This window comes from Oncorhynchus clarkii, chromosome 16 (genome assembly GCF_045791955.1).
Source record: "Oncorhynchus clarkii lewisi isolate Uvic-CL-2024 chromosome 16, UVic_Ocla_1.0, whole genome shotgun sequence".
Classification (NCBI taxonomy): Eukaryota; Metazoa; Chordata; class Actinopteri; order Salmoniformes; family Salmonidae; genus Oncorhynchus; species Oncorhynchus clarkii.
This window is the reverse complement of record NC_092162.1, coordinates 17,959,020-17,979,279: the sequence shown is the minus strand read 5'-3', so window position 1 is coordinate 17,979,279 and position 20,260 is coordinate 17,959,020. Positions and strand designations below refer to the sequence as shown.

The 20,260-nt window shown below is 43.6% G+C and overlaps 1 protein-coding gene across 1 annotated transcript; it reads left to right on the top strand.

Annotated features, from left to right (window-relative positions):
* On the top strand, window positions 1-14,471 carry LOC139368089 (transporter associated with antigen processing, subunit type t, teleost specific). The gene is made up of 12 exons (XM_071106653.1): window positions 1-376; window positions 836-1,389; window positions 1,575-1,689; window positions 1,855-1,985; window positions 2,240-2,445; window positions 4,194-4,391; window positions 4,598-4,726; window positions 4,830-5,018; window positions 10,104-10,277; window positions 12,327-12,486; window positions 12,763-12,899; window positions 13,170-14,471. Exons 2-12 carry the CDS (start codon window positions 879-881, stop codon window positions 13,359-13,361), a joined length of 2,142 nt encoding a protein of 713 aa, XP_070962754.1. The 5' UTR covers window positions 1-376; window positions 836-878; the 3' UTR covers window positions 13,362-14,471.
* The last annotated feature ends 5,789 nt before the right edge of the window (window positions 14,472-20,260 follow it).

The following is a 20,260-nucleotide window of genomic DNA, read 5'->3' as shown; positions in this document are numbered from 1 at the left end:
ATTGTCTTCCAAAGGATTTTGAGAAGGAGTTGATGAGAGAGGACGCGAGGTGATCGAATTGAGAATTGTTCCAAGGAAAAGCGAATGATATTCTCCCAAAGCTAAATATTTATATTTACATTATTTGAAATGTACTTTTCAAGTTGTCCGTTACAAAGCTATAGTAAAATGTTGTTGACAGAGAGGCTAGGACTGGAGTAGGCTAGACACTTCAACCGCTCGCTCACAGAGACGTTGTTGTTCCGGTGTTCAGTAGAAAGGGAAAGTAAAAGTATCCAAGTACCTTACCGTACTTGGTAACGTTAACCTGCTGCACGAAAACAATCAATCAAATGTATTTATAAAGCCACTTTTACATCAGCCAGCAAAGACGATGGTAAGAATATTGTTAGCTTTTCTAAGAAAGTAGAGTTATGCAGGTCGATTGTCAATGTGGATGATAGACTACCAAATACGTTTTCTGACTTCATATGACTAAACTAGCTGTCTATTGCACTACAGTCTCCATAGATTTTATGATGGGCATGCCATGGGCCCTATCTTTTTCTGAAACTCCCGGTCTTCCATGTATGCATTATACTATATTATAAACTGGGTGGTTGGAGGTTTACTTTGCGTTGTGCTTAAGAACAGCCCTTAGCCGTGTTATATTGGCCATATACCACACCCCCTCGAGCCTTATTATACAAATGTTATACTATACATTCAGAAATATATACTGCCCTGTCTTGTGTGCTCATTATGGATATTCATATCATGCATGTAAAGGCATTGCTATTGTTACGTTAATAATGAGCACCATATCGACATACCTGTTTATTTTTTTTCTTTCCAGGATAAGCACAATTGAGATACTGCTGTAACTCTATCTATTGGCCATGGCTCATTTAAAAACATATGGGCTGGTCCTTCTCTATGACCTAGTGCTGTGGGGGGCACTGTGGACTGGGTTAGTGCTACTTGAGTTCTCCAGTAGTGGAGGACTGGTGGGGTTATGGGCCTTTGGAGCCCTAAGGTGGGCATTGCACCACTCAATCACCCTGGTGCTTTCTGAAGGAAAGCCACAGCCAGTGCTGAGGAGATGGGTGGCAGTGCTCTGCCTCTTACCTCCTGTGTTTGAAAGTGGACGTATGGTCATGGTGCCTGCATCGACTGCCGACGACCTGGGTCTGGTGCCTGGCCCAAGCATGGTGGTCTTGGCCCTGGTATCCTCCACTGTGGCCTGCCTGGCATGGGAGCTGGGCTTCCCTGATGATGGAGGGAACCAAGGGAAGGAGAAGAAGAAGAAACAGGAGGCCAGGGCACAGTTGATGAGGGTGGTGCGATACTGCAAACCAGACACCCTCTACCTGGCTGCAGCCTTCCTCTTCCTCAGCCTGGCTGTCATCTGTGAGTATAGCGTTGTGTAAAAGTAATTTCAAATGTGCATACCAAGCACATGCGTTCGTTTGTATTCTGTTATCAATTGTTTTCAAGGAATTTGTTGAGCTAGTTATTTTTGAGCTATAATTAATCTTACTTACGCCAACCTTTCCAGTGAACCGTTTTTGATCAAGCCAATCTTGTTGTTGCAGGTGAGACGTTTATCCCTTACTACCAGGGGAAGGTCATTGATACACTGAGTGGTCAGTACCAGCACAACAGCTTCATGTACGCCATTGGAGGCATGGGACTCGTCTCACTAGGAAGGTACACAGGTTTCGCTTCCTCTTTTAGTTTCTCCACTTTTTCCTTTGGTTGTTTCCTCTCCTCTGTGTTTTAATTTATCTGTGAATAAACAGAGAGAAGAACGATAGACCCTTCTGTGATTGTTGATTGACCTGTCTGTGACCGTTCTGTGGTTTTTCCCCTCAGTGCTCTGTGCTCAGGCCTGCGAGGGGGCTTGTTCATGTGTAGCCTGTCCAGACTCAACAAGAGGATGAGACACATGCTGTTCCACAACCTGGTACAACAGGACATACCCTTCTTTGAGGAGAACAAACCAGGTGAGATGATGTACACAGGAACATCCCACTGGGTGAACCAACGTGGAATTGACCTCTGTGCCCAGTGGGATGGGTATTATATCATAGAGGTAATAGAATGAGAGCAAATATTGTCATGCCATGTCCTATTCGCTTGTTTTGGTGGCATGTGATGTGATCTCTATCCTTACTCACAGAAGATTCTGGTATAAATATTACAGCTCTTCCACCATTATAATCCAATTGATTTAGGAATGATGTCCTTCCTCCCACAGGAAGCCTTGTCTCACGCCTCAGCTATGATGTGGACAAGATGGGACGCTCTGTGGCTCTGAACAGTAATGTGCTGGTGCGCAGCCTGGTGAAGACGGCTGGTATGCTGTTCCTGATGCTGGGCCTGTCCTGGCAGCTCACCCTGCTCACCATGGTGGAGATGCCCCTCCTCACCCTGCTGCAGACCAAATATAACACATACAACCAGGTAACAACACCCAAACACCTACACCATTATACGTCCAGATAGACACAACAACATCCAAACACATACACCATTATACGTCCAGATAGACACAACAACATCCAAACACCTACACCATTATACGTCCAGATAGGCACAACAACATCCAAACACCTACACCATTATACGTCCAGATAGGCACAACAACATCCAAACACCTACACCATTATACGTCCAGATAGACACAACAACATCCAAACACCTACACCATTATAGGTCCAGATAGACACAACAACATCCAAACACCTACACCATTATACGTCCAGATAGACACAACAACATCCAAACACCTACACCATTATACGTCCAGATAGACACAACAACATCCAAACACCTACACCATTATAGGTCCAGATAGACACAACAACATCCAAACACCTACACCATTATACGTCCAGATAGACACAACAACATCCAAACACCTACACCATTATACGTCCAGATAGACACAACAACATCCAAACACCTACACCATTATAGGTCCAGATAGACACAACAACATCCAAACACCTACACCATTATACGTCCAGATAGACACAACAACATCCAAACACCTACACCATTATACGTCCAGATAGACACAACAACATCCAAACACCTGCTGCCAGATGGACATAACAACAGCCAAACACATAAAATATAATAGGGGAGCGTGGGGGTAAGTTGAGCCAGAGAGGTAATTTGAGCCACTCTTGTTTCTTGGAAACCATACACAGATGTAATAATTTGACCAAATATTTAGGAAGAGGTCATCATTTCATGGAGTCTGTGAAGGAAGAAACCACACGGAACAAGTGGTAAACAAGTTAGGCCCAAAAAAAAGGATTTTCACCCCGTGAATTTATTGTGTTAAAGGTTATATGATACTTGTATCTAAACCAAAGTAGATCATTTTAAGATTGTACTATACATCAGTTGGGGTCTCTATAAGCTTCAATATGAAGTCCTAAATCTAGCATCCTTGTATCTGTGTGGGCCAATATAGTCAAAATGCTTGCCTTGGGGCATGTTGAGCCAATGGCCATGGGGAAATTGAGACAATGGTTGAGCCAATGGCAAGTTAAGCAAATTGAAGTGTTTTCTTCCATGGCATAATGCAAGGCATTGTTGTTGGGATATGAGGTAACAACAGGGCCTGGCCTATGTTAAAAGTGTCAAAAAAGTACAAAGTGTTTGTTAGGTGTTAAGCCAGTGTTAAAAGACTTAAAATGATTAAAATACAAAAAAATGATTGTGTTTGGGGAAATAAAAATATACATGGTTTTAAAAAGGTAGAGGTAATATTTCAATCAGTACAGAAATGTGTAGGTGGCTTAACTTACCCTGTCCCGTGACTCAACTTACCCCAAACCCGGGGTGCCAAGAGACCATTTTTTCAGGACAAGCAATGTTTTCAAACCTGTAATGTTTACATGAATTCTGATTATTTCCAGGGACACACAACATCCTAAAATATATGTCGATATCTTTTTAGAAAGAATACAATATTTCCCTTGACGGAGTGATACTGGCTCAACTTACCCCATTCTACCCTACCTACAGCTAGAACAACACCCAAACACCCATGCAGCTATAACTCTGACAGCAATGCAGACTAAATAAAGACCAAATATAGAAAAGTAATGGGATTATTGACTGGTTAGTGATAGATGCTTGTAGAATTATGATTGATTGATTATTTGACTGACTGACTGACTGCTACCACCCAACAGGAGTTCATTAAGCAGCTGCAGGACTGCCAGGCCCAGATCAAGGAGCTGGCATCCCAGGCCATTGGGGCGGTGAGAACGGTTCGCAGCTTCAGAGCTGAGGAGAAGGAGCAAGATAGGTACAACCAAGCACTGGAGAGGATGTACAAGGTCCAGGAGCACAAGGGCATCATCAGTGCCGTCCACCTTTTACTGAGAAGGGTAAAAATTCAACTAATGATAACTCTACGATGTTTGAGACACCTGGGTGCTGTAAATAACATGGAGATGTAGTCTATCACACATGATGTGTCTGTTCCTCCCTACATCCCTACACACTGAAGACCTTTAACTCGTATACAGTACTCTATATACGTGACGTGTTCCTGTATCCAATACCCCTCTGTGTCTTTTCTCTGTCTGGCCAGGTGGTGACAGTGGGCCTAAAGGTGGCCATGCTGTTCCTGTGTCGGAGGCTCATCTCGGCTGGCCAGCTGAGCATTGGCAGTGTGCTGGCTTTTGTCCTCTTCCAGAAAGACATGGTGACCAATATGAAGGTGAGTAAGCAAATGAACCACCAGCAGGCGTTTGAATTCTCAGGTCATTGTTCTGGAATACCTGATGTGAAACTGACTGAAATGTTTTCTTTGTTGTTGTCAGCAACTTGTGTATGTCTTTGGAGACATGCTGTGCACTGTCGGGGCGGCAGCCAAGGTGTTCACATTTCTGGACAGAAAGCCAGACCAGAAAGAAGCAGGAGAGCTGGCTCCTGCAAAGCTTCAGGGGAAACTTGCTTTCCACCATGTCAGCTTCTACTATCCCTCACGCCAAAATACACCCGCACTGAAGGTAAGCATCTATTCATAGGATATGAGCTGTTATGAAAGATTGTATCAATATTCAAATAAAGCGTAATAGCCCTGCTATTTTCATGGATTTACCGATACCATTACATCTTTTAATAGGGAGACTTGTCTTTGAACCAGCACCTTTTTTTTAAATGTAACTATTGAAATATACAATGCATTCTGAAAATATTCAGACTTTTCCCACATTTTGTTATGTTACAGCCTTATTCTAAAATGGATTTTTAAAAAAAAATCCCCCTCATTAATCTACACACAATACCCCATAATGACAAAGCAAAAACAGGTTTTTAGAAATGTTTGCAAATGTATATAAACCCCCCCTGGAAATATTACATTTACATAAGTATTCAGACCATTTACTCAGTACTTTGTTGAAGCACCTTTGGCAGCGATTACAGCCTCGAGTCCTCTTGGGTTTGACATTACAAGCTTGGTACGCCTGTATTTTGGGTGTTTCTCCCATTCTTCTCTGCAGATCCTCTCGAGCTCTGTCAGGTTGAATGGGGAGAGTCACTGCACAGCTATTTTCAGGTCTCTCCAGAGATGTTCGAATGGGTTCAAGTCCGGGCTCTGGCTGGGCCACTCAAGGACATTGAGACTTGTCCCGAAGCCACATCTGCCTTGTCCTGTTGGAAGGTGAACCTTTGCCCCAGTCTGAGGTCCTGAGCACTCTGGAGCAGGTTTTCATCAAGGATCTCTCTGTCCTTTGTTCTGTTCATCTTTCCCTCGATCCTGACTAGTCTCCAAGTCCCTGCCGCTGAAAAACATCCCCACAGTATGATGCTGCCACAACCATGCTTCACCGTAGGGATGGTGCCACGTTTCCTCCAGATGTGATGCTTGGCATTCAAGCCAAATAGCTCAATCTTAGTTTCACCAGACCAGAGAATCTTGTTTCTCATGGTCTGAGAGTCCTTTAGGTGTCTTTTGGCAAACTCCAAGCGGGCTGTCATGTGCCTTTTACTGGCCACTGTACCATAAAGGCCTGATTGGTGGAGTGCCAGCAGAGATGGTTGTCCTTCTGGAAGGTTTTCCCATCTCCACAGAGGAACTCTGGAGCTCTGTCAGAGTGACTATCGGGTTCTTGGTCACCTCCCTGACCAAAGTCCTTCTCCCCCGAATGCTCAGTTTGGCCGGGTGTCCAGCTCTAGGAAGAGTCTTGGTGGTTCCAAACTTCTTCCATTTAAGAATGATGGAGGCCACTGTGTTCCTTGGGGACCTTCAATGCTGCATAAATGTTTTGGTACCCTTCCCCAGATCATTGCCTCGGCACAATCCTGTCTCTGAGCTCTACAGACAATTCCTTTGACCTCATGGCTTGGTTTTTGCTCTGACATGCACTGTCAACTGCTTATATAAACAGGTGTGTGCCTTTCCAAATCATGTCCAATCAATTTAATTTACCACTGGTGGACTCCAATGAAGTTGTAGAGACATCTCAAGGATGATCAATGGAAACCGGATGTACCTGAGCTCAATTTTGAGTCTCATAGCAAAGGGTCTGAATACTTATATGAATAAGGTATGTTTTTTACTTTTTATACATTTGCAAAAAGTTAATACCTGTTTTTTATTTCTCATTATGGGTTATTGTTTGTAGCTTGATGAGGATTTTTTTTTTGAATGTAATCAATTTTAGAATACAGCTGTAAAGTAACAAAATGTTGAAAAAGTGAAGGGGTCTGAATACTTTTCAAATGCATTGTACCTTATGTCTGTTGGCCAAGCACTTAGTGCCGTAAGAAAGTATTCAGACCCCTTGAACTTTTCCACATTTTGTTGTGTTACAGCCTGAATTTATAATGGCTTAAATTGAGATTGTATATCACTGGCCTACACACAATACCCCATAATGTGAAAGTGTAATTATGTTTTTAGACATTTTTGAAAAGCTGAAATGTCTTGACTAAGTAATCAAACCCTTTGTTATGGCAAGCCTAAAATGTGGGCTTAATAAAGACCATAACAAGTTTGTAACGACGTTCGTCTGTAGAAGGAGAAGCGGACCAAAAAGCAGCGTGGTGGTTACTCATGTTCTTTAATGGAAAATGAACGATACATGAAATAACTTAAATCTACAAAACAACAAACGGAACGTGAAAAACCTATACAGCCTATCCTGTGACAACAAACACAGAGACAGGAACAATCACCCACAAACACACAGTGAAACCCAGGCTACCTAAGTATGATTCTCAATCAGAGACAACCAATGACACCTGCCTCTGATTGAGAACCATACTAGGCCGAAACATAGAAAAGCCCCAAAACATAGAAAAACAAACATAGACTGCCCACCCAACTCACGCCCTGACCATACTAAATAAATACAAAACAACGGAAATCAAGGTCAGAACGTGACAGTACCCCCCCCCCCCCCCAAAGGTGCGGACTCCGGCCGCAAAACCTTGACCTATAGGGGAGGGTCTGGGTGGGCGTCTGTCCGCGGTGGCGGCTCTGGCGCGGGACGCGGACTCCACTTCATCATTGTATTAGTCCGCCTTATTGTCCGCCTCCGTGGCTTTCTCACCATGGCCACCCTACTCAATGACCCCACTGGACAGAGGGGCTGTTTGGGACAGAGGGGCAGCTCGGGACAGAGGTGGGGCAGCTGCTCAGGACAGAGGGACAGCTGCTCGGGCGGTCCCTGGCTGACTGGCGGCCCCTGGCTTACTGGTGGCCCCTGGCTGACTGGCGGCACTGGCGGCCCCTGGCTGACTGGCGGCCCCTGGCTGACTGGCGGCCCCTGGCTGACTGGCGGCACTGGCGGCGCTGGAGAGGAGGAAGGCTCTGGAAGCGCCGGACTGAGTAGCTCTCGTAGCGCCGAACAGGCGGGAGACTCCGGCAGCCCTGGACAGGAGGAAGGCTCTGGTAGCGCCGGAGAGGTGGGAGACTCCGGCAGCGCTGGAGAGGAGGGAGCCCCTGTAAGGATGGACCGGAGAGACAGCCTGGTGCGGGGGGCTGCCACCGGAGGGCTGGTGCGTGGAGGTGGTGACGGATAGACCGGACCGTGCAGGCGCACTGGAGCTCTTGAGCACCGAGCCTGCCCAACCTTACCTGGTTGAATGCTCTCGGTCGCCCTGCCAGTGCGGTGAGGTGGAATAGCCCGCACTGGGCTATGCAGGCGAACCGGAGATACCGAGCGCAAGGCTGGTGCCATGTAAGCCGGCCCAAGGAGACGCACTGGGGACCAGATGCGTAGAGCCGGCTTCATGGCATTAGGCTCGACGCTCAATCTAGCCCGGCCGACACACGGAGCTGGAATATACCGCACCGGGCTATGCACCTGCACTGGAGACACCGTGCGCACCACTGCATAACACGGTGCCTGTCCGGTCTCTCTAGCCCCCCGGTAAGCACAGGGAGTTTGCACAGGTCTCCTACCTGGCATAGCCATACTCCCTGTTAGCCCCCCCCCCAAGAAATTTTTGGGGCTGACTCTCGGGCTTCCATCCGCTCTGCCGTGCTAGTTCCTCATAATGCCGCCTCTCTGCTTTTGCTGCCTCCAGCTCGGCCTTGGGGCGGCAATATTCTCCTGGCTCCGCCCAGGGTCCTTTCCCGTCCAAATCTTCCTCCCGTGTCCATTTCTCCAAATAGTGCAGCCTCTCCCACTGCTGCTGCTGCTGCTCCTGTTGCTGCTGCCTCTGTTGCTTCTCCTGCTGCTCCTCTTGCCGTTGCCCGTTACCACGCCGCTTGGTCCTGTTGTGGTGGGTGATTCTGTAACGACGTTCGTCTGTAGAAGGAGAAGCGGACCAAAAAGCAGCGTGGTGGTTACTCATGTTCTTTAATGGAAAATGAACGATACATGAAATAACTTAAATCTACAAAACAACAAACGGAACGTGAAAAACCTATACAGCCTATCCTGTGACAACAAACACAGAGACAGGAACAATCACCCACAAACACACAGTGAAACCCAGGCTACCTAAGTATGATTCTCAATCAGAGACAACCAATGACACCTGCCTCTGATTGAGAACCATACTAGGCCGAAACATAGAAAAGCCCCAAAACATAGAAAAACAAACATAGACTGCCCACCCAACTCACGCCCTGACCATACTAAATAAATACAAAACAACGGAAATAGAGGTCAGAACGTGACAAAGTTGCATGGACTCACTGTGTGTGCAATAATCGTGTTTTTATTTATTTAGTTGTTACTCCAAAATACTAACCTAATTAACAGAGTGAAAAGAAGGAAGCCTGTACAGAATACAAATATTCCAAAACATGCATTCTGTAACAAAGAAATTAACTTTATGCCCAAAACAAAACATCACTGAGTACTACTCTTCATATTTTCTAGCATGGTGGTGGCTGCATCATGCTATGGGTATTCTTGTCATCGGAAAAGACTAGGAAGTTTTTTTATGATAAAAATAAACGGAATAGAGCTGAGCACAGTCAAAATCCTAGAGGAAAACCTGGTTCAGTCTGCTTTCCAACAGACATTGGGAGACAAATTCACCCTTCAGCAGGACAAAAACCTAAAACACAAGGCCAAATATACTGGAGTTGCTTCCCAAGACAACATTTAACGTTCCTGAGTGGCCTAGTTACACTTCTGACTTAAATCGGCTTGTAAATCTATGGCAAGACTTGAAAATGGCTGTCTATCAATGATCAACAACCAACTTGAGTTTGAAGAATTCAAAAAAGAATAATGTGCAAATATTGCACAATACAGGTGTGCAAAGCTCTTAGAGACATACCCAGAAAGCTGTAATCGGTGCCAAAGGTGATTCTAACATGTATTGACTCAGGGGGTTGAATACTTATACAATCAAGATATATTAATGTTTTATTTTTTATTTATTTATTTTTTTACAAATGTTCGGATTTTTCTTCCACCTTTTAATATTTTGTGTAGAATGTTAGCAAAAAATGACACAATTAAATCCATTTTAATCCCACTTTCTAACACAACAAAATGTGGAAAACGTCAAGGGGTGTCATTACTTTCTGAAGGCACTCTATTATCTTCCTGCCATGCTTGCCTGTATCTGCAATCATTTCCAGTATATCGTTGGTTAAATGTCTCTAACCATCTATCTGCCAGGCTGTGAGTCTGGAACTGCATCCGGGGAAGATGACAGCGCTGGTGGGGCCCTCTGGTGGCGGGAAGAGCTCCTGCGTCAGCCTGCTGGCAAGGTTGTATGAGCCCAAGGAGGGCCAGGTGCTGTTGGATGGACAGCCCCTGCACTGCTACCAGCACCAGTACCTGCATCAGAAGGTACAGACAGGAAACCCGCCATGTCCAATAATGTGCTGTAGTACTTTAGCACGTTGATAGGGCTCTGCTTTCCATAATCCTTTATACGTGTGTGAACAACCGTTATGCAAACTAGGACTGTTCAGCTCACTCCCTCTTTATTTTATTTAACCTTTATTTAACCAGGAAGCGCTCATTGAGATTAAAATATATTTTTCAAGAGCACCCTGGCCAAGATAGGCAGCACCAAGTTATTACAAAAAAATTACAGACAGACAACATGAAAAACTACAAGTAATCTAGTAAAAACCATTGAATTCACAAGAGTATAAAACAGCAAATTAAAAACATTGACAGGTCAGGGAATCAGCCTCAAAATCCTTCATCAGTGATTTAAAAACACCAATCGGGACAAGTTCTTCCAGTTTAAAAGTATTTTGTAAGGTGTTCCAAGACGATGGCGCAGAGTACATAAAAGCCCTTTTACCAAATTCAGTTCAGACATTTGGAACAGTTAACAGGATAAAGTCAAGCGAACGAAGAGAGTACCCACCACATTTCTGAACAATAAAAATGCACAAATAAAAATGTAATAAACCCAAAATGGCTTTGTAAATAAAAGTATACCAGTGACTGAGCCTACGAGTGACTAGAGAAGGCCAGCCAATACAAAGTGCAGTAAGGTTTTGCAGTTTAAAATAAATCTCAAAGTGCCATGGTAAAGAGTGTCAATTGATCTCAAACACTGAGCGGAAGCATTCATATATAAAATATCCCCATAGTCTAGTAAAGGCATAAATGTAGCCTCCTTCTGGCTTCAAAAGAAAAACAGGCCTTATTCCTAAAATAAAATCCCAATTTCAGCTTCAATTTTTTTGTAAGCTGTTGAATATGCAATTTAAAAGTGAGGCCGTCATCAATTAAAATTCCAATATATTTATATGAAGTTACAACCTCAATCTCCTTGCCCTGACAGGCATTAGAAAACACCATTAGTTTAGTTTTCTCAGTATTGAGGATAAGCTTCAATTGACACAAGGTATGTTGAACAGTATAAAAAGCAGTTTGCATGTTCTGGAAAGCTTTTGTAAGAGACGAGGCACAACAGTAAATAACAGTATCATCAGCATAAAAATGAAGTTGTGCATTTTGGACATTTTTGTCTAAATAATTTATTTAAATAGTGAATAAGAGAGGACCAAGTACAGAGCTTTGGGGCACACCATTCAAGACAGACAATTTAACGGACATAAGCCCATCAAATTGAGTGCACCGAGTTCTATCAGACAGATAGTTATCAAACCATGCAACTGCATGCTCCGAAAGACCTACACTCGACAATCTCTGCCTTAGTATAGCATGATCAACTGTATCAAAAGCCTTAGAGAGATCAATAAAAAGTGAGACACAGTGCTGTTTTTTGTCAATGGCTTCAGTGATATCATTTAAAACCTTCATGGCTGCTGTAATTGTGCTATGCTTCTTCCTGAAGCCCGATTGGTACATTGATAAAATAGAGTTAGTAAATAAAAACTACTTTAGCTGTTCACTCACAAGGGTTTGAAATCAGCTGCCAGATTTAAAAAGCAGGGATCCAAAAGATCAGGACCTGCAGGCTTTCTCTGATCTAAGGATTTCAGGGCTTTATGTACCACCTGCACTGAGAATGGCAAAAAGCTAAAAGTTTGACCAGCTCTCACTGGTTCATCCACACAGGGTTGTACAGAGACAGAGGACACTGAATCAAACAGCCTACCAGATGATACAAAGTGCTCATTGAAACAATTCAGCATTTCAGTTTTGTCATATATAGCAACAGAGTCCTTCAAAACACATGACGGTAATTCATTAACATTACTGTTACCAGACATAGACTTAATAGCTTTCCAAAACTTTCTAGGGTCATTCAGGTCATCAGTGGTAACAGACATAAAATATTCAGACTTGGCCTTCCTGAGAAGAAAATAACACTTGTTTCGTGTCATATAGACATACCATGTGACTTGTTCAATTGTTTTTAATATGTTTTTAAACCAAACATCCCCAATGATTATCTCTCTTTGAGGTAAGATGGCCCTGGTGTCCCAGGAACCAGTGCTCTTCTCTGGATCTATCAGACACAACATAGAGTACGGCCTCGTGGGATGCACCCTGGAGAAGGTGAAAGAGGCTGCGAAGAGCGCCAACATCCACGACTTTATTTGTACGCTGGAACAGGGCTACGACACAGGTAGATAGTGATGGGTCATCTTGTGGCCATTGTATTGACAATATTCATCAGATTTATTAATTGACAAGCATTGTATTTTCTGTAGAGGGGCTGTTCTGCCTTCATAAAACCCTGCCAAAAAGACTAACAAAGTTAGCATGTAAGGTGTAAGACTGGAACAACCGGTTGTACAATGCTTGAGGGAGGAATCTGCTGTGTGTCGTATTGTGAGTTACAGGCCTATCTGTCTGTGTAGCTACCAGCTGGCCTAGCACTAATGTCCTGTGTATCTCTCAGATGTAGGTGAGTGTGGAGGGCAGCTGTCTTCTGGACAGAAGCAGTGCATCGCCATAGCCAGAGCTCTGGTTCGAGAGCCACAGGTCCTAATTCTGGACGAGGCAACCAGCGGCATGGACATCAACACACAGCATGCGGTACACATTCAAGACCTCTATAGCACAACAATATTACATGATTTTCATGTCTAACGTAAAACATAGAACTAAACCAACTGCAAAATGAACCTGTCTAACTACAACAAACTACAGACTCTGAATCTTTTTTAGGAGTCAGAATTGGACTTATGCAGGAACAACTCTGGGTCCTAGGTATAGCCTATAACCAGGACCCAATATTGTCATAGAAACTAAATCTAATAGCTTCAGTAACATGATGTCAATAGGGTTCTTAATGCTCTCTCCCAGGTGCAGGGCGTCCTGGCAGGCTCAGTGGGCCTGACAGTGTTGGTGGTGGCCCATCGGCTGCAGACTGTGGAGAAGGCTGACCACATCATCTTCATGGAGGGCGGGGAGGTGGTTGAGCAGGGCACACACCAGGAGCTCATGGCTAGCAAGGGGCGCTACCATCGGCTCAAAGAGAAACTCTTTGAGGACTGATTAGGAATCACACAGCTGTCAGAGAGAGAGAGAGACCCACACAGAATACTTCCATTTATGAAAAGTGAAAATGTTGATTGAACTGCACACTCTATCACGAGGCATGTTTCCATAGACACAGGTTTATTCGACAAAAGCAATGCCGCAAAAAATATTATTTGTTGGTCTGACGTCATTACGTAATCGACACAACTACATGGTTGTTAAAAAACGACCAACTAAGCATATCCAAAATTAACCGTGTGTATCTATGGTTAAATGGATATGCGCCCTAAGCAGGCAATTGTCGCATCTATTCTCTATTCAAACTTTCTAAATGTCGACAGCAACAAAAAAATCACCGGGCAAGTTAATAGAAACATAGCTAATGATACTCAATGATCAGACCTGAATATGACGCATGTTAATAGTTTTATTTACTGCAAGAAATCCACATATCTATTTTCCTTGCTTTGATTCACAATCAAATAAAAGTGGCAGTGGCACTGAAATGTTAAAATTAAAGAACAAGTTTGTGAACACTGAAAATTAGTTTAAAAAATATATGTATATAAATATATATAATAAACATCTTTGAAAATGAGTGCAAAGGTGTTCCGTGTTCGGTTCGTTCAATCAATATCTGAATGTAAACAACTAAGAAGGATAATCATTTAGATTGCATAAATGTATTTTTCTTATGTCATCCATAATATTGAATTAATGCACAGCGATAGAGGAACTGCAAAAGAATACGTGTGCTAGCTGTTTTCAGAGTAAAATCTACAGTATGTGAATATCTGATGTTACCTGACCCATCGCTCCAGCTAGCTAGCTTTTGCCAGGTTAGTTATAAATAAGGTCCACCACCAGCCAGTAATGTAAGTTAGCTGCCTTGAATGCTTGTTGGCTTTACTGGCAGACAAGAGAAGGAGCTTATATTAAAAGGCTAAATCTAGCTAGCAACAGTGGGGACCTATCATTCACATGTCATTCACATATATAGATTATTTAGATTTTTTTGGGGCTTGCCTGTTTTGCATGTTATTTTGGCATGAGTACGTGTAACATAGTTTGCAAACAATGTAAAAAATATATATCATTGAGTTAATAAAGCTGCATACAAACATGGTCGCTTTTTTGTTTTCTTGAGTAAGGCAGCTCCAAAATGCAGGTGTTTCAGCCTAGCTCAATGCTTTCTGTGGTGGTGGGGCAAGCCAGCAGAAAATACAGAGCGCTGTGGCGTGATTGGTGTTCTGTCACTCATGGGAACACTACGTCACTGCCAGGTCCAAGTGTAGAGTTCTAAAATTCTAGCCCCTTGGGTGCTGCCATAGAGTTACATTAGAAGTGCCCATCCAAGAAGGCTCAAGGTTATTGGCCACAGATAAAATGACGTCAAATCACATTATATCAACAGTAGCTTTGATTGGACTGAAAAATCTTAGCTAGCAGTCATCATCATGAATCAAGTCGACAATCTACTGGCAAATCCTGTTTAATCCTTGTCATATGAAGAGAAATTGTAGATCAAACGTATCGGTTCTCATCGGCCATTGGACATTACACACCAAGTCTCTTTTCCTAGCTGAAAATTATAAACATTCAACATTGGCCATGCTGTCAATGAAGCATTATTTATGCCGCGCTCAAAGCAACTGTTAACTTGGAACTGCAAAGTATAGTGCAATTAATGTATTGTTTAGTGTTGTGTTGTGTAGTGGCTTTGCTGGCATGCGTCCCACTTTTTTTTGTTGGCCTTTTGTTGGCCAACCCATATTGACATGCTAAAATCACCACTGGCTAGCAATCATACCAAACAGGTGTATGTGCCTGTCTGTACACTGTACAAGGATCATTCAAGGCTATCCAGCCCCAGCTGACATACATTTTGACCATCACCACCTCTCTGCCATCAGGTGAGTAGTAATTAATTATCAACAATTGTCTATATGGTGTACGTAGCTAGCTATAGGTGGTCATTCCCACCTAATAATGGCAGAGATTAAAGGAATTAAGATTGAAAAATATAACAATCTATATTCAATTATTCTCTATGGTAATTAGTGAGTAAATCTGTGGCCACCACTAAACCTGCACCACTGGGTGAAATTGAAGCTGGCAGTGTTGACAGTGACACTACACATACAGTGCCTTGCGAAAGTATTCGGCCCCCTTGAACTTTGCGACCTTTTGCCACATTTCAGGCTTCAAACATAAAGATATAAAACTGTATTTTTTTGTGAAGAATCAACAACAAGTGGGACACAATCATGAAGTGGAACGACATTTATTGGATATTTCAAACTTTTTTAACAAATCAAAAACTGAAAAATTGGGCGTGCAAAATTATTCAGCCCCTTTACTTTCAGTGCAGCAAACTCTCTTCAGAAGTTCAGTGAGGATCTCTGAATGATCCAATGTTGACCTAAATGACTAATGATGATAAATACAATCCACCTGTGTGTAATCAAGTCTCCATATAAATGCACCTGCACTGTGATAGTCTCAGAGGTCCGTTAAAAGCGCCGAGAGCATCATGAAGAACAAGGAACACACCAGGCAGGTCCGAGATACTGTTGTGGAGAAGTTTAAAGCCGGATTTGGATAGAAAAAGATTTCCCAAGCTTTAAACATCCCAAGGAGCACTGTGCAAGTGATAATATTGAAATGGAAGGAGTATCAGACCACTGCAAATCTACCAAGACATGGCCGTCCCTCTAAACTTTCAGCTCATACAAGGAGAAGACTGATCAGAGATGCAGCCAAGAGGCCCATGATCACTCTGGATGAACTGCAGAGATCTACAGCTGAGGTGGGAGACTCTGTCCATAGGACAACAATCAGTCGTATATAGCACAAATCTGGCCTTTATGGAAGAGTGGCAAGAAGAAAGCCATTTCTTAAAGATATCCATAAAAAGTGCCGTTTAAAGTTTGCCACAAGCCACCTGGGAGACACACCAAACATGTGGAAGAAGGTGCTCTGGTCAGATGAAACCAAAATTGAACTTTTTGGCAACAAGCAAAACGTTATGTTTGGCGTAAAAGCAACATAGCTGAACACACCATCCCCACTGTCAAACATGGTGGTGGCAGCATCATGGTTTGGGCCTGCTTTTCTTCAGCAGGGACAGGGAAGATGGTTAAAATTGATGGGAAGATGGATGGAGCCAAATACAGGACCATTCTGGAAGAAAACCTGATGGAGTCTGCAAAAGACCTGAGACTGGGACAGAGATTTGTCTTCCAACAAGACAATGATCCAAAACATAAAGCAAAATCTCCAATGGAATGGTTCAAAAATAAACATATCCAGGTGTTAGAATGGCCAAGTCAAAGTCCAGACCTGAATCCAATCGAGAATCTGTGGAAAGAACTGAAAACTGTTGTTCACAAATGCTCTCCATCCAACCTCACTGAGCTCGAGCTGTTTTGCAAGGAGGAATGGGAAAAAATGTCAGTCTCTCGATGTGCAAAACTGAAAGAGACATACCCCAAGCGACTTACAGCTGTAATCGCAGCAAAAGGTGGCGCTACAAAGTATTAACTTAAGGGGGCTGAATAATTTTGCACGCCCAATTTTTCAGTTTTTGATTTGTTAAAAAAGTTTGAAATATCCAATAAATGTTGTTCCACTTCATGATTGTGTCCCACTTGTTGTTGATTCTTCACAAAAAAATACAGTTTTATATCTTTATGTTTGAAGCCTGAAATGTGGCAAAAGGTCGCAAAGTTCAAGGGGGCCGAATACTTTCGCAAGGCACTGTATAGGCAGGCACATCCCTTCTGCCATTTCCATGCCTTTGTATATATTAGAGCCCTCAAACTACACTCTGGACCTTGAAGCCAGTTCCACTGCCTTTTTTCATTGTTCCCCTCTAATCATGGACTGGTTTAGGTGGGTGCTACTAATTATCAGGTAGAATGGAAAACCAGCAGGAAGCGAGACGGTGAATGGTGGTTAGAAGAGCGCGCTTGTTTCACATGGAAAAACGTTTCGGTAGCTTTTGATAAAGAAGAACATCGAGACGAAGCAGCTGCTTTATAAGTGGGGTGCACTGGTGAGCGCTACATCCCGAGGGGTTCATGCCGATTGTGACAGCCGGTTAAATGGCGTCCCTTGAGAAAGCAAGAGCAAGATGTATGTCAGGAGAAGTGCAGCATTATAAGGAGAAGTATACTTGGAATACCTAGGAGAAATGGAGGGGAAAAAACAGGCAGAGGAGGTCTAAGAGAGAGGGAGGAAGAGGGTGAGCTTGAGTGGATTAAAAATGGTGGGAAAAGGGAGATGGTTTGTTAATTAACAATGGTAGAAAATGTAAGCAAAGTGAGCTGAAGACAGGTGGAGAAATGGAAGTGAATGAGGTCGAAATATTGGAGGTGGTAGAGGTGTGGTGAAGTTCTCAGAGCCCGAGGCTTGCACCGAGGGTCAGGATAAAGTTGAGTCTGACAGTAGGAGGTAGGTTTTTGGAAAAAGTGGACCCTTGCCTTTTGGCTAATCCATTTGTGGTTTCAGGGTGGGTGAGAACAGAGTTGGGTGCTGTGGAATTGGTGAGAGTAACCAGAAGTGGTCTTGTGATAATTGTTTGGGTTTCTGCTGGTCAGAGGGAGAAGGCGCTCCGTGTTAAATGAATGGGGGCAAGAAATGTGAATTGTGGGTAGCAGTAAAAGTTTACCAACTGAAGGGGAAGATTCCTGGTGTTTGTGATGCTTGTCGTTTGGTGCGACGCAGACATGGTGATATGAGTGGTGAAACAGAGTCATTGTCTGTTCTTTCGAGTTTTGATGAGTCTTTGCCCGACAAAGTGAAGTTAGGATATTTAAGTTATCCTGTACGAGCTTTAGTGCCGAATACATTGTTGTTACAGGTGTCAAGCTTATGGGCATGTGGCAGCAGTGTGTAGGAGGGATGAGAAGTGCAGAAGGGCATGAGGCAAAGGAATGTGTGGTATTGGGGGGGAAGTAGTGGTATGTGTTAATTGTAGGGATGCCCATGGGGCTGGGGATCAGAAATGTCATGTGCGAGAGAAGCAGGTTGAGGTTTCCAGGGTTAGAGGAGTGCAGAAGTTGTCATATGCTGAGGCAGGGAAGAAAGTAGAGGAACATGAGTCAAGGGGGAGGGATCCTGAGAGGAGTGGTGTGAGTAGTAGATCTGTACCAGTACAGAGAGATAGGCCAACAAGTGATGTGTTTCCATAAGATTGTATTTTTAGCATTTGTAGCAATGGTTACTTCAGGGATGGAACAAAAGCTGCAGAGAGATATTTGGGTGTGCGAGATTTGACATCAGGAGAGTTACAGGGTGTGTTACATTGTGGTGTCCCATCCTGTCAGATTGTTGGCCTGAGGTAGGACTAAATAGACTGGATGCAGAATTACAATCCCTTACACATCTTCAGTGGAGAAGAACATCCATAGACACGGAGCTGCTGCAGCAGATATACCACTTCCTACAGGTAACACACAGCAATGGATGAGCACACAAACGGTCATCAGTTCTGCATAGAAAGGTTTAGTCTGCACCGATAATATTACGAGATATATTTGTGTATGTGTGAGGTAAGCGTGCAGAGTGAATGTTTCCCATTGTGCTCTGTTAGAGGGTATGTATCTGAAGGCGCTAACCTGTGTGTGGCAGGTGAGGATGCACTGTCATACCCTCTGTCCTCTTTGAAGGTGTTAGTGTGTGAGGGCTCTAACTGATGCTGCTCCCTCTGAGGAAGCACGTCCTGAAAAACATGGCCTTCCCCTCCTTTCACCAGGACACACACTTCCCAACCTCTACATACTGTGTGAGCGTTTGTCTGTGTGTGTCCGTTGTTTTAGTCTGCCCTACTCATAATACTCATGGAAGTGTGTTTTGTTGAGCGATAAGTGTTACCTGTTTGTGAGCGGACCAAGTAATTGGGTGTCACTAAGGCAGAAAGGTGGAATAAACGAGTCAGGAGTAGGTTTTCTTGATTGAACACAGTTCTCTATTGAGGGCATTGGGTCAACAAACACTCCAACATAATCAATAAGAATCTCCCAAGGAAAAAACATAATCCTTCTCCAGATCAAACAGGAACACAATAAGATTATCTCTAAACTACAACAAAAGTCACGGGATTGTCACCGTCTTAGTGGTTCTTCATGGATAGCTCCTCTGTCTTGGTGGCCATCTTCCAGAGTTTTTCCCCCTTCTCTGCTGGTTCCATCCTCTCTCTTATAGGGGAAGGAGAATATGTCATTAGTACCGTCAGCTGTGCTTAATTGCCTCTGGTTACCTTGTCTCCCATGCCTTGTTGGGCTACTATCCGTGAGCCCAGCCTGCCCTCCGGTGGTCCTTCCACATGTTCTACGAAGTTGATGTGTGCTCTCAGTTGTTTGATTTAATCTCGTTCCCAGACACTTCCGACCAAATGCCCTGGTGGGCCAACACGTCAAACTGTGGTCAGAGGGAGCTGGGGTGCAGACATCAGATGGTGGTGTTTGGGGTGGAGAGGACGGTGGACCCAGTGGAGGACATCCCGGCCACTTGGCAGTGTTGGCACTGTTTACTTCCTGCCTGACGAGTAAGAAGACATAACTTCTCCTTATACAATCAATCAAGCAAAATTATATATATATTTTTTACATCAGCAGTTGTCACAAAGTGTTTTTACAGTAAGCCGGCCTACACCAGGGGAACCCGGGATATACAGGGTACCACTGCTTCTGCCATCTCTTTCTACATGTGTGATGTCATATCATGTTTCTGTTTAGTAACCAGGCCAGCCGAATGCAGGTGTGTTCTCCCGTCAACATGAGGCTCCTGTGCTCACTCCCCAAATACACACCGACATACACAGGAACACACACTATTAGGAATGTTCCCCTATTTAAATGTGTGTGTCAGAGTTGAGGGACAATAAGCCAGTGTTTGAGAAGAGGGATCTG

Coding starts and splice junctions, on each gene's coding strand:
- LOC139368089 (XM_071106653.1), top strand. CDS start 879: ATGGCTCATTTAAAAACATATGGGCTGGTCCTTCTCTATGACCTAGTG. Junction 5,019..10,103: donor AAAATACACCCGCACTGAAG/GTAAGCATCTAT, acceptor TCTATCTGCCAG/GCTGTGAGTCTGGAACTGCA. Junction 12,487..12,762: donor GGAACAGGGCTACGACACAG/GTAGATAGTGAT, acceptor TGTATCTCTCAG/ATGTAGGTGAGTGTGGAGGG.